The 14,763-nt window shown below is 43.1% G+C and overlaps 1 protein-coding gene across 1 annotated transcript; it reads left to right on the top strand.

Moving 5' to 3' along the window:
* The first annotated feature begins 586 nt into the window (after positions 1-586).
* Positions 587-1,536, top strand: LOC138877939 (uncharacterized). Its single transcript, XM_070157584.1, has 3 exons — positions 587-1,058; positions 1,203-1,334; positions 1,532-1,536. The coding sequence occupies exons 1-3, from the start codon at positions 587-589 to the stop codon at positions 1,534-1,536; spliced, it is 609 nt and encodes a 202-aa protein (XP_070013685.1).
* The last annotated feature ends 13,227 nt before the right edge of the window (positions 1,537-14,763 follow it).

Genomic DNA, 14,763 nt, shown 5'->3' with positions numbered 1-14,763 from the left:
GTCAAACCTTTCAAATTCAAAGCTTTCAACTAAGACTGTTCTTTCGAATTCATACCGATTTCCGTGAAAACCAAAATCAACGATTTACATCAGTCATAATACATCATACGGGGTAAGTCATACCCGAGAACTGGCGATCAAAGTACAAAAGCTCAAAACGACCGGTCGGGTTGTTTCATCATGGAACCCATGGTCACAAAACTGAAGACTGCAGATAGTTAAGGGAGGAGGTAGCTCATTTATTCAAAGAGGGTCACCTTCGAGAGTTCCTGAGTGATCGAGCTAAAAATCACTTCAGAGACAGGGATGCAAACAGGAAAAACGAATAGGAGGAACCGCAACACGTGAGTCATATGATTGTTGGTGGGGTCGATATTCCCCAAGGCCCGATATTTAAATGCACCAAAGTGACAGCCACAAGGGAGAAGCGTACCCGAGACAATTTACCAGAGGAAACCTTGTCTTTCAATGACGAGGATGTAGAGGGGATCAAACAACCTCACAACAACGCACTGGTAATATCTATCCTGCCACCTCCACCTTATCCTCAACGGTTAGCAAAGAAAAAGAGTGACAATCAGTTCAAATGTTCATTGACATGATGAAGAGCCTCACAATCAATGTGCCTTTAGTAGAGGCGCTTGAGCAAATGCCGGGGTACGCTAAGTTTATGAAAGATTTGGTAACAAAGAAGAGGTCCATAGAGTGTGAAACAATTAAAATGACTCATCAAGTTAGTGCCATAGTGAATTCAATGGCACCCAAGCTTGAGGACCCCGGAGCTTTTACTATACCTTGTACTATCGGAAGTGCGGATTTTTCCAAGGCCCTTTGTGACTTGGGGGCTAGCATAAATTTGATGTCGTACTCGGTCTTTAAGACTTTGGAAATTGGACAACCTCAACCTAACTCAATGAGACTTCAAATGGAGGATTATTCGATGAAGCGACCTTTGGGCATAATCGATGATGTACTTGTCTGGGTCGATAAGTTTATATTGCCAGCCGACGTTGTCATATTAGATTGTGAGGTGGACTTTGAAGTGCCAATTATTCTTGGTAGACCATTCCTAGCTACGGGGAAGGCATTGGTTGATGTTGAAGCGGGTGAGTTGACTTTCCGAGTGGGGGATGAGAAGGTGGTATTCCATGTTTGAAAATCAATGAGACAACCTAATAGCACAGAAGTGTGTTCATTTGTAGACATTGTCACAGCTGTGATAGTGGATGACACAAGTTCCACGATCCATATTGAAGATCCCCTTGAGCCCGTGCTTCTTAATATGGATGTCAATAATGATGCTAGTAGAGTGGAGTGCGTGAATGCATTGCATGGTATGGGTTCATATTCATATGAGCCTAGGAGGCTATCTTTGGATCTTGAAAACCGCAAAACTCCACCAACAAAGCCATTGATTGAGGAGCCACCGGTGTTGGAATTTATGCCACTTCCTCCACACCTCATGTATGAATTATTGGGTTCAAATTCTACTTTACCTGTTATTCTTTCTTCTTGCCTTACTAACATGTAGGTTGAGGCCACATTGGCGGTTCTTCAAAAGCGGAAAAGGGAAATCGGATGGACTCTAGCTGATATTCGGGGAATAAGCCCTATATTTTGCATGCACAAAATCATCTTGGAGGAGGATGCAAAGCCTTCCTTGGAGCATCAAAGAAGACTAAATAAGGCGATGCAAGAGGTGGTAAAGAAAGAGGTTATCAAGTGGTTAGATGTTGGGGTAGTTTATCCTATTTTTGACAGTTCATGGACTTCTCCGATGCAATGTCTGCCGAAAAAGGGTGGTATGACCGTGGTGACCAATGACAACAATGAGCTCATCCCCACTAGAACGGTCAACTGGTGGAGAGTTTGTATGGATTACCGGAAGCTGAAAAAGGTGACTAGAAAAAGATCATTTCCCATTGCCATTCCTTGACCAAATGCTTGATCGTCTTGCGGGCCGGGCTTTCTATTGTTTCCTGGATGGTTACTCGGGGTACAATCAAATTCTAATTGCTCCGGAGGACCAAGAGAAGACCACCTTTACATGTCCTTATGGCACATTCGCTTTCTCTAGAATGCCATTTGGATTGTGTAATGCTCCGGTGACCTTCCAACGTTGCATGATGGCTATTTTCACCAACATGGTGGAGGATATCTTGGAGGTCTTCATGGATGATTTCAGTGTGGTTGGGGATTCTTTTGAGGAGTTCTTGGTAAACTTGGATAGAGTGTTGGCCCGATGTGAAGACACCAACCTTGTTCTCAATTGGGAAAAGTGCCATTTTATGGTAGAAGAAGGTATAGTATTGGGTTACAAAATCTCGAAGCAAGGAATTGAAGTTGACAAGGCCAAGATTGAGGTTATTTTGAGGCTCCCTCCCCCCATTTCTGTCAAAGGGGTGAGGAGTTTCCTTAGGCACGCGGGTTTCTACCAGAGGTTCATAAAACATTTTTCTAAAGTGGTACATCCGTTGTGCAAGTTGCTAGAGAAAGATGCGAAGTTCTTGTTCGATGAGAGTTGTATGCACGCATTCGAGCTTCTTATTCTCAAGTTGACTTCTACCCCCAACATTACAACACCAAATTGGAGCTTGCCCTTTGAGCTCATGTGTGATGCTAGTGACGTTGCGGTTGGGGCTGTTTTGGGCCAAAGAATCAACAAGATGTTTCTTCCGGTGTACTACGCAAGCAAGACCATGAATGAGGCTCAAAGAAACTATACAGTCACCGAGAAAGAATTGTTAGCTATTGTGTTTGCTATGGAAAAGTTTTGACCTTACCTTATGGGGGCCAAAGTTATAGTGCACACCGATCACGCCGCCCTTAGGTATTTGATGACCAAGAAAGACTCCAAGGCGAGATTGATGAGATGGGTGTTACTTCTTCAAGAGTTTGATCTAGAAATTATTGACCGGAAGGGTAGTGAGAATCAAGTGGCGGACCACTTGTCCCATTTGGAGGAGGATGGGAGGCCTTGTGACGGCCTTGAGATCAATGATTCATTTTCCGACGAACAACTCCTTGCGGTGTCAATGAAGAATATGCCATGGTTTGCCGATGTTGCCAATTACCTTGTGACCGGAATAATCCCGTGTGAGCTCTCTTCTAACCAAAGGAAGAAGCTCAAGTGGGATAGTTTGGATTTCTATTGGGATGAGCCATACTTGTTCAAGATTTACATGGATGGTGTGATTCGGCGATGTGTCCTGGAGGAGGAACAATTGGGTATTTTGGAGGCTTGCTATTCCTCTCCCTATGGTGGCCAACATGGCGCGGTGAGAACGACTTCTAAAGTGCTTAGTTGCGGATTTTACTGGCCTACCTTGTTTAAAGATGCGAGTGATTTGGTGAAGAGATGTGATGAGTGCCAAAGAGCCGGCGGAATTTCTAAAAGGGATGAGATGCCCCTCAATACAATTCTTGAAGTGGATATCTTTGATGTTTGGGGCATCGATTTCATGGGTCCTTTTGTGAGCTCTTGTGGGAACACTTACATTCTCGTGGCAGTGGACTATGTCTCAAAATGGGTTGAAGCCGTGGCTTTTCCCAATAATGAAGCCCGGAGTGTTGTGGCATTTTTGAGAAAGAGTATCTTCACAAGGTTTGGCACTCCTCGTGCTATTATTAGTGATGGGGGGTCTCACTTTTGCAACAAGGCTTTCGACACGTTGCTTTCTAAGTACAGTGTCAATCATAAGGTTTCGACCCCCTATAATCCTCAAGCTATTGGCCAAGTCAAAGTCTCCAACAGATCAATTAAGAGTATCTTATCTAAAACTGTCAATGCTAATAGGACCGATTGGTCGAAAAAGTTGGATGATGCTCTTTGGACTTATCGGACGGCTTACAAAACTCCGATTGGTATGTCACTGTACCAGTTAGTGTTTGGGAAAGCTTGTCATCTTCTGGTGGAATTAGAGCACAATGCTATGTGGGCTTTGAGGAAGTTGAACTTAGAATGGGATGTTGCAGCAAATCTGCGGGTTGAACAACTTAATGAGTTTGATGAGTTTAGATTCCATGCCTACTCCAGGTCGTCCTTGTACAAGGACAAAATGAAGTACCTTCACGACAAATATGATCGGGGCAAGGAGTTCAAGGTTGGAGATATGGTTCTCTAGTTCAATTCCCGGTTACATCTATTTCCGGGTAAGCTCAAGTCAAAGTAGAGTGGGCCGTTTGAAGTTGTGTTCGTGACCCTATTTGGTGCTCTTGATCTAAGGAACAAGAATGGTGAAGTATTCAGAGTCAATGGACATCGGGTCAAGAATTATCTTGGGAAATTTGATGATAGCCACGTGGTGGCACTTCTCCATCTAAAATGATGTGCTGGTAACATGCATCGTGCCGCGACATTAAATCAGGCGCTGCTTGGGAGGCAACCCATGTCTTTTTCTTTTTGTCATTTTCTGTGTTTTCTTGGTAGTGTAGGTTTGATTTTTGAGCTAACTGATTGTGAGATGTTGCAGGGATTGAGTTGCTGCAGTGCAAAATAGTTTGAAAAAAGAGTTGAACAGTCTCTGAAGATTGCCAGTGCGACCGTGGTTGCTTTTGTGCGGTCCGCACTAGCGATGGTAAAAGTGGTACTCTCTGAAGTTTGCCAGGTCGGGATGGATTTTCACAAAGAGCTAGAATTTGGAGTCGGGTATCTAGTTGCGTATGTGTTCCAAATTACACTTCTATACATTTTTGGGGTTTTTGTTTTACTTCTACTTTTATCAAACTACACAGGTAAATAAAACTATATTAAACTAAGAGTTAAACTAAAATGGGTTGTTCAAATGGTTTAAAAGGCACTAGGGTAGTGACTTTCGCCTAGGTGGTCAATTGACGCATACTGGAGTCTAAGGCATTATTGACATGTTTGGGGAGTATGATATAACTGTTGCACGATTTTACCCACTTTACACCTCTCGGTGGTTCGAGTGATTTTTCCCGAATTGACTTTCTCAATACCAATTGGGTATGCAAATTTGCACAAGAAATCAAGGTTCAAGTCGGGTATTATTCTCTCGAGGTTTAACCCTTTAATTGGGTCTTTCAATCTATTGAGTACGCCCTAATTCCTTGTTGAACCAATTTCGGAGACTTGGGCTCTCTTTCTCAAGAAGAGCTCAAGTCAACTAAACACAAACTAGTGTTTGCAACCACTAATTTAGCTATTAAATATGAAATTGGCCCAAATATCAAACACCCATGGTCAATCTAACCTTAAAATACAAGACCCATCAATTACTCACACTAGGGTTGAGCCACAACCCTAGCTTATGGGTCTAGTTACTCATAATTAAAGAAGAAAAGCAAGAAATAGATGAAGAACAACTCATATTAACTAATTACTAAGATAAACAATAAGATTCAATGTTGAAATGTAGATAAAATTGCCCAAATTAGCTAAAAGTATCGAACCCACGAGCGCAGCTCTTTTCTAAAACTATCTAATACCCTAAAAATGGGGAAAAAAGCTATTTATACTAAGCTAAAAAATTTGGACAAAAATACCCCTGCGGGGTTAGTACGGACCTCACAAAATGGAGTGCAGCCGCACTAGGGCTCTGACTTTGAGAATCCAACTCTCTGAACTCGGGCAATGCGGACCGCATAGAATGGAGTGCGGCCGCGGTGGCCTCTAGTGTGGTCCGCATGAAATGTAGCGCGGACCGCATTGGCTTGAAACTCCCAACTGGCACTTCTCTGATTCTTCTTTCTGCGGACCGCACTAAATCGAGTGCGGCTGCATTGATCTCAGTGCGGACCGCACAAAACCTAGTGCGGCCGCATTGCCTTTTTGCCTGAATAACATGCTCTCTGAATCTCACTTGTGTGGACCGCATAGAATGGTGTGCGGCCGCACTGGCCTTGTTTTGCCTGAGCTTTGTCTTGTCTTGATACTTGTGCAAGTTTCACTCCTTTTGAGCTGATATTTGACATCGTGTCACTTTGTTGATCAAACCTGCAATCAAGCACAACTTGTGAGCCTTTGGGACTATTTTGTACACATTTCTAATCAAAACTTAAGCAAGAAGGAGTATAAAATGTATCAAAATCCCTAGTTATCAACTCCCCCAAACTTGAGCTTTTGTTTGTCCTCAAGCAAACAAGATAATACCCGCCCCTTAAGAGAACATCTAAGAAAATTTCATCTGTCCTAAAGTGACCTCATCTAGCATCAATTGGGACTAACAATTGCCCTCAATGCAAATGAATCATTAACAACATTTACTCTTTGAAACACCATGGATTAAGTGCAACACAAGAGCATCAAGAGTTGACTCAACACATCAAAGAACTCTTTCTATTACTTTGGTCATTGTGGAACCCAAACTCACACATCCTCAACTCTCCCTAAGCAAACCTCACCTTTAGAATAGTGGCACTAAAATTGAGGTCATTGGAAGTTTACTCATCTCTCTCAAGAAAAAGTCACAAGTCCGGCTCTAAGTACCATATGCTTGCCCCTTATATAAGTCACCACTAATGTAAGCTTCATTCAACTCAAGATCATATAAGGCTTTTGTGGAGACATTGTGAAGGCTTTTGGTTCAGGGTAGGAAATGTTTGGTCTAAGTAGGTTCCATCTTCCCTTAAGCACTTCTTTTGCTTCATTTGGCACACATTCACTTGACTCTTTGAGTCATTTTACTTCTTTCTAAGTGGTTAGGACACACACTGTCACTCTTTCTTATATATTTCAAGCCTTTTCTCCTTTTTCAACTTTTCACACCTTTCATTCATTGCTTTTCTTGAATCCCTTTTTATTCTTTTTCACATTGAACATTCTTTTTGTCCTTTTGCTTTTCTTTCTTTTTCATTACCTTTCCTTTTCTTCATTTTTTGTGCCCTTTTTTACCACTTTGTTACAATCCTCGTCTCTCCCCCCAAACTTATACTTTTACCATGTGCTAAAGGAAAGATCGGGTGCTAAGAGAGGGTATCTTTTAGAGTGGGTATAGGCTTGTATTATGGGTCTTGAAGGAAAAAGGTTTAAGGCTCAAAAGGGTTGACTAGGTATCTTATCATTGGTAGGCTATGGAAGTGTTCAAGCTATCATTTGGACCAAGGAGAGCCCATAATCATGTCTCAAGTAAAAATTCACTTAGAATTTCGCCTCAACAAACATTCAGGGCAAGTTCTAGACCAATGGCTCAGGACTTGGACTTGCAATGCAATTACTCACCACACAAGCTATGGGATCGCTAAAGACATAGAGTCGGGGGCCCACAACGACCTTAGATAAGATTTGAGCACACAATGGTCCCGAAAATCACTTGATGATTATCGGTCAACACAAGAGTCTCAAGGTCATGACTTTCACCATCCTACACACAACAATTTGTTTTTGACCATAAGATCAAAGGAAAATGTGCTAGGCCCAAGTGAAGCTTTGCTTGAGGCACCCTTAACTACTAACTACTAAAAACAAAAAGAAAAACGGACTCAAACCCTTAAGAAGGTTGTCACGCCATCCATCATTGGGAAGAGCCACCCGGTTCACAAAAAACTCCACCTTTAGAAAGAACCGTGGCATTAAGAAAACCAAATGCTTATTGGAAACTTTCAAAATAAGAAGCTACGAACATAAATAAGAAGCTAAGAATGAAAAATTGCGGAAAGTAAAATGAATATATACAAGAGGGAATTTGTTGAATATACAATAAACGGGATAAATATGTACAATGTAACATAACTTTATATACAGACAAAGTAAATTAAAAGTGCGACAAATGTAATGAAATGTTAAAATTATATACAAACCAAAGATAAAAATAAAGAAAGCATAAAAAGTATCAAATATATACAATCATCCGAATGAATCCATATAAAAAATAGGGTCTACCCCCTCAAATAAAAGCTGGCATTGTCCTCAATACTAACTAATCTAAATAAGCACCAAAAAGAGAAAGGCAAAAAGGATATAGAGACTCCCTATGGCCCGTCTGCCTGCATGGGATCCTGAGTGGTCCCTGAGTCCTCACTGTGCTCTGGAACCTCAGACTGGTTCCCTATGGCCTGTTGTTATGCTGCTGGGACCTAGGCCTGGACAGGCTCCTGAGGTGCATCTTGTGGCTTACTGGAGGAGGCCTATGGTGGGTCTGTCAACTAGATGACTCCATCTTCCGCTCTGGGAATCATCTTTTTCCTCTTAGGAGGCCTCTGTGACTGCTCTGGCTGGGGATGAGCTGTTGGTACAGGGTCCTGAAGCAGTAAATCCAAAGGCAGCTGGTCTGCCTTTAACCGGTCAACATCAACCCTCAGCTCCTTCACGGACTCCTTGGAAGCATGCGTGTTCCTCTACTTCTTGTGCTCCCTAATAAGCTCCTTGAGAGCCTTGCTGTGTGAACCAACTGCATCTATGAGAACCTTCTGAGTGTATAGGATTTTCTTTTGGTTGGCCAAAATCTCTTTGAGAGCATCCTCTATGGACTGGGGGACCTGTGGAGGTGGAGGTGCCGATTAAGCCTCTACTGTGTTAGTGAGGGTAGACAACTAGGATGATGCAGTCTGTATCTAGTTGTTGATACTGAGAAGAGTCTGGCTCAGTCGATGGGCAGTCACTAGATAGGCACGGGAAGATGGTATCTCCGGGTCTGCTGAGGTGGATGGGCCAGGAGGGATATCAGTGGAGGTGGAGGCAGGCTGAGCAGGAACCACTACCACAACTGGCTCTTCAGACTGGCCAGTTGGAGCAGTAGTTGTTCCTTTGATGTTCTTGTTCTTAGGGTTGTCATCCCCCTGCATGTTGTACCAAGAAAATGGGGCCTTCGCTTTGACCTTTATATCAAATGGCGTCTTTTCAAATTTGAGGTCCCGGAAGTACATAGTCAAGAAGCTGGGAAATGGGTAGTTTCTATCATTCTCACTGCCCACAAGTGTGATTACCCTAGACTTTACATTTCCCATATTTATCGGGTACCTCACCATGATTGAAGCCACCAAAACTGCCCGGTGCAGAGGGAGGGAGTTGCCATGATTAGTGGGGTCTAGCCTGCTGCACACAAGTGTTTCCCACCCCCTTGCCTTGAAGTTCAAACTTCTTCTAAGAATCTTGACGCCCGTATTCAACCAATCGGGGGTGGTACCTGGGATTGCCAGATACTGTGCCAACCAGGGACGGACCTCCTCGCCTATTTCCATCTTCGCCATATATAGGGTCTCATCCTCCTCATCAAATCCAAGGTAGTCATTTATTGTTTTCCCATCAAACAGCACCTCCAGATTTCACACCTTGGTCACTTTTGTGCCCTTTTTTATGTGGACAACGTTGGTGTAGAATTCCTTGACCAAGTGCTCATTGGCATCTACACATTCACCCAAAAAGTATTCCGAGTTAATTCTCTACCAAAACTGCCTCCTCACATTGGGGTTGTGAGGTAGAAAGTCTCTATCCACAAAACTCCTCTCCGTGATCAATTTCCTCACCAGCCACCATTCCCAGAATTTATGATACACTACCTCTCTCATGAACCGGTCTTGCCACACCTCCAGTTTCCTAGTCCTAGCAACACCCCTATTTGAGGTTCACCCCTTTCTCCAAATACTTCTTCTCCTCCTACTTCTTCCTCATCTCCTACTGCACCCTCTCTAGATAATGAAGCTGTGGGAGAGGTGGAGTATTCATCCCAACCGCCTTCAGTTGAGCCTTTAGACAACCTAGAAGATACATTTACTGATGCTTGGGCAGCGGGGGAAGTGGGAGGAGTGTCTCTTAGTCTGTTTCTCTCTGGCCAGTCAGGGATGTACTCTGGAATTGAGTCTGAAGATATCTCCCGAGAGGGCTCGTACTCACTCCCATATATGCCAATGGCTCTATCAGCTACTTTTATCAATTTTCTTGTGTTTTTAATATTTTGCTAGGCTTAAGCAGCCAGTCTAATATCTTAAGTTTCCCTCTCCGGGAGGATTCTCCTCTGCCTGGTTGTTTAGAGCCTTTACCTCATTGTTTCACTATTGTCTGCAAACACAATCCAAATGAACTTGTTAGTATCAGTAACAGCAGTTAAGAGACAAAATTGCAGAAAAAACATAGACAGTTGCAGAAGGTATGCAGTGCGGACCGCACAAAATGGTGTGCAGCCACACAGGGGTCAATGCGGACCGCACAAAATAGCAATGCGGTTCGCACAGAGGTGGGGTTCAAACTACCCACTCTCTGTATCTAGGCAGTGCGGCCACACAGGGACCAATGCGGTCTGCACAAAATGTAGTGCGGCTGCAGTCCCCAAGGTTCAGCTTTCAGGACTTTCAGCAATGTGGTCCGCACAAAATGTTACTACGGACCGCACAAGGGCACCACGGACCGCACAGAATCGACTACAGTCCACACTGAGTGCACAGTTGTGGCACTAACTTAGGCTTCAAAATCATTTGCTTTTAGGTTTAATCTAACACCTAAGTCATATACCTACATGTTTGCCTAGAGTATTTAACTAACTAAGTCTATTTTAATCCAACTATTAACTACCCAAACCTAATCTATGAAAGAAAATAAGGGAAGAAAAGAATAATAGCCAAGTAAAACAAAAAGGAAAAGAAAATAACAAAATTAAAGCAATTAAAAAAGAAGTAGATTTACGAGATGTGGGATGAAATGAAGATAATTAGTTCCAATCAATTAATTACGAGCAAATGGGGTTGAACAGTGCTTTAAGGGTTCTGAGATTCAACAGTTCGAAAAGTGTAATAGGAGGGCCTCAGGCCCTATTTATAGAAAAGGACCTGGGGCCCAGCTTACCAATACAGTGCGGACCACATGTAATGGACCGCGGTCTGCACTACACAACACTTTCCAAGTTTGATGAGGCAACACAGTGCGGTCCCCACAAAATGTCATGCAGCTGCAGTGGTCCACCACGGACCGCACAAAATGTAGTGCGGCGCAATGGCAAACTTCAGAGAGGTCGATATTTCACCCTTAACCAGTGGGGTCCGCACTAAATGTAGTGCGACCGCATTGCAAAGTTCAGAGACCTGAACACTTTTTCCACTATGTCCTGCACTGCACCAACACAATCCTATAACATCTCACAACCAGTCAGTCCAGAAATAAATCCTATCCTACAATGAAAATCAAAGAAAAACACATAGGTTGCCTCCCAAGAAGCGCCTGATTTAACGTCGCGGCATGATGCAGGTTACCACTACATCATTTGAGATGAAGAAGTACCACCATGTGGCTGTCATCAATCTTTCCAAGATAATGCTTGACCCAATGCCCATCAACTCTGAAAACCTCTCCATTTTTGTTTTTCAAATCAAGAGAACCAAAAGAGGTTACCAACACAACTTCAAAGGGTCCACTCCATTTTGACTTAAGTTTTCCCGAAAACAGACGTAACCGAGAGTTGAACAAGAGAACCAAATCACCTACTTTGAACTCCTTTCCACGAGCATATTTATCATGAAGGTACTTCATCTTATCCTTATACAAGGACGAACTGGAGTAGGCATGGAATCTGAATTTATCAAGTTCATTGAGTTGCTCTACATGAAGATTGGCTGCAACATCCTATTCAAGATTTAGCTTCCTCAAAGCCCACATGGCTTTGTGCTCTAACTCAACCGGTATATGGAAAGCTTTCCCAAAAACCAACCGATACAGAGACATACCAATCAGAGTCTTGTAAGCAGTCCTATAAGCCCATAGAGCGTCATCTAACTTCTTTGACCAATCAGTCCTATTTGCATTGACCATTTTTGACAATATGCTTTTGATTTCCCTGTTGGAGACTTCAACTTGACCACTTGCTTGAGGATGATAGGGAGTAGAAGCTTTGTAATTGACACCATACTTTGAAAGCAAAACGTCAAAAGCTCTATTGCAAAAATGAGACCCCCCATCACTTATGATTGCACGAGGAGTACCAAACTTTGTAAAATGCTCTTCTTGAGAAATGCAACAACACTCCGGGGCTCATTATTGGGCAAAGCCACGGCTTCAACCCACTTTGAAATATAGTCCACCGCCACAAGAATGTATGGTTCCTACACGAGCTAACAAATAGGCCCATAAAAGCAATGCCCCATACATCAAAAATATCAACCCCAAGGATGGTATTGAGAGGCATCTCATCTTTCTTCGAAATTCCACCCGCTCTTTGGCATTCATCGCATCTCTTCACAAAATCACCCGCATCTTTGAACAAAGTTGGCCAATAAAACCCACAACTAAGAACTTTAGAAGTCGTCCTCGCCCCGCCATGATGGCCACCATAGGGAGAGGAATGACAAGCCTCCAAGATAATCAATTGCTCTTCCTCCGGGACACACCTTCGGATCACACCATCCATGCAAATCTTAAACAAGTACGGCTCATCCCAATAGAAATCCAAACTATCCCGCTTGAGCTTCTTCCTTTGGTTAGAAGAGAGCTCACAAGGGATTATACCAGTCACAAGGAAATTAACAACATCGGCAAACCATGGCATAGCATTCATCGACACCGAAAGGAATTGTTCGTCGGGAAATGAATCATTGATCTCTAGGTCGTCACAAGGCCACCCCTCCTCCTCCGAGCGGGACAAGTGGTCCGCCACTTGGTTCTCACTACCCTTCCGGTCCACAATTTCCAAATCAAACTCTTGAAGTAACAAGACTCATCGCATCAGTCTAGCTTTGGAATCCTTCTTCATCATCAAGTACTGGAGTGTGGCATGGTCGGTATGAATAATAACCTTAGCACCCATAAGATACGGCCGGAATTTTTCTATTGCAAACACAATAGCCAAAAGTTCCTTCTCGGTCACCGTGTAGTTCACTTGAGCATCATTCATTGTCTTGCTCGCATAGTACACCGGATGAAACATTTTGTTCACTTTTTGACCCAAAACCACCCCTACCGCAACATCGCTCGCATTGCACATGAGCTCAAAGGGCAAGCCCCAATTAAGCGCTGTAATGATAGGAGTGCTGGTCAACTTATGCTTGAGAAGTTCAAAGGCTTGCATACACTTTTCACCAAACACGAACTTAGCATCGTTTTCCAATAACTTGCATGAGGGATTCACTACCTTCGAAAAGTCTTTGATAAATCTCCGGTAGAAACCCGCATGCCCAATAAAAATTCGAACTCCCTTGACAGATGTAGGGGAGGGATCCTTGAAATTACATCGATCTTTGCTTTATCTACCTCAATTCCATGCTTCAAAATTTTATGCCCAAGAACTATTCCTTCTTCCACTATAAAGTGGCATTTCTCCCAATTGAGGACAAGATTGGTTTCTTCACAATGGGCCAAAACTCTATCAAGATTCTTCAAGCACCCATCAAATGAATCCCCCACAACACTAAAGTCGTCCATGAACACCTCCAAAATGTCTTTCACCATATCGGTGAAAATGGCCATCATACACTGCTGAAATGTAGCTAGAGCATTACACAACCAAAAAGGCATCCTAGAAAAGGCAAAGGTGCCATATGGACAAGTGAATGTGGTCTTCTCCTGATCTTCCGGAGCAATCAAGATTTGGTTGTACCCAGAATACCCATCCAAGAAATAGTAGAAGGCATGCCCAGCAAGTCAATCCAACATCTGATCAAGAAAAGGCAAAGGAAAGTGATCCTTGCGGGTCACTTTATTCAACTTGCGGTAGTCCATACATACCCTCCAACCGGTAACAGTTCTTGTAGGAATCAACTCATTTTGTGAATTTGTAACCACGGTCATGCCACCCTTCTTCGGTACACATTGCACCGGTGAAGTCCAAGTGCTATCAAAGATGGGGTACACAACCCCGGCATCTAACCACTTGATCACCTCCTTTTTCACAACTTCTTGCATTGCCTTGTTCAACCTCCTTTGATGCTCCAATGAGGGCTTTGCATCATCTTCTAGAATAATCTTGTGCATACAGAATGCGGGGCTTATTCCCCGAATATTAGCTAAAGTCCATCCAATTTCCTTTTTCCGCTTTTGAAGCACCGCCAATATGGCATCAACCTACATGTTAGTAAGGCAAGAATAAAGAATAACTGGCAAAGTAGAATTTGAGACTAAGAACTCATACCTGAGGTGCGGAGGTAGCGATTTCAACTCCAACACCGGAGGCTCCTCAATTGAAGGTTTTGTTGGTGGAGTTTTTCTATTCTCGAGGTCCAAAGATAATTTCCTAGTCTCATAAGAGTAAGAGACCATTCCATGTAAAGCATTCACGCACTCCACTCGGCTTGCATCCTCATTGACATCAAGATTCAATAATACGACCTCCAATGGGTCCTCTACATTGATCATTGCACTAGTGTCATCAATTATCACTGCTGTAACAAGGTCCACAAAAGAGCACACCTCGGTAGTATTGGGATACTTCAATGATTTGCACACATGAAAGACCACTTTCTCGTCACCCACCCGGAAGGTGAGTTCCCCTACTTCCACATCAACTAAGACCTTCCCCGTAGCAAGGAAAGGTCTCTAAAAATGATAGAAACTTCATAATCTACCTCACAATCCAAGATCACAAAGTCAACTGGCAAGATAAATTTGTCCACCCGGACAAGCACATCATCAATAATACCCAATGGCCTCTTCATCGTTCTATCTACCATTTGTAATCTCATGGAAGTCGGCCTCGGCTGACAATACCCAAAGTCTTGAAAATGGAATAGGGCATCAAATTGATACTAGCCCCCAAATCACATAGAGCTTTAGCAAAATCCGCACTCCTAATGGTGCAAGGAATGGTGAAAGCACCGGGATCTTCAAGCTTCGGGGCCATTGAATGCACTATTGCACTAGCTTGGTGAGTCATCTTTATAGTTTCACAA

The sequence above is a fragment of the Nicotiana sylvestris genome, chromosome 9, assembly GCF_000393655.2.
Source record: "Nicotiana sylvestris chromosome 9, ASM39365v2, whole genome shotgun sequence".
Classification (NCBI taxonomy): domain Eukaryota; kingdom Viridiplantae; phylum Streptophyta; class Magnoliopsida; order Solanales; family Solanaceae; genus Nicotiana; species Nicotiana sylvestris.
Note: the sequence above shows the minus strand (reverse complement) of the source record. Positions and strands in the feature narration are given on the sequence as shown.

Bases quoted from the DNA above. Each gene is read 5' to 3' on its own strand.
- LOC138877939 (XM_070157584.1), top strand. From the start codon at position 587: ATGTTCATTGACATGATGAAGAGCCTCACAATCAATGTGCCTTTAGTA. The intron at 1,059-1,202 runs GTAGACCATTCC...GTTCATTTGTAG, and splicing joins TGAAGTGCCAATTATTCTTG to ACATTGTCACAGCTGTGATA.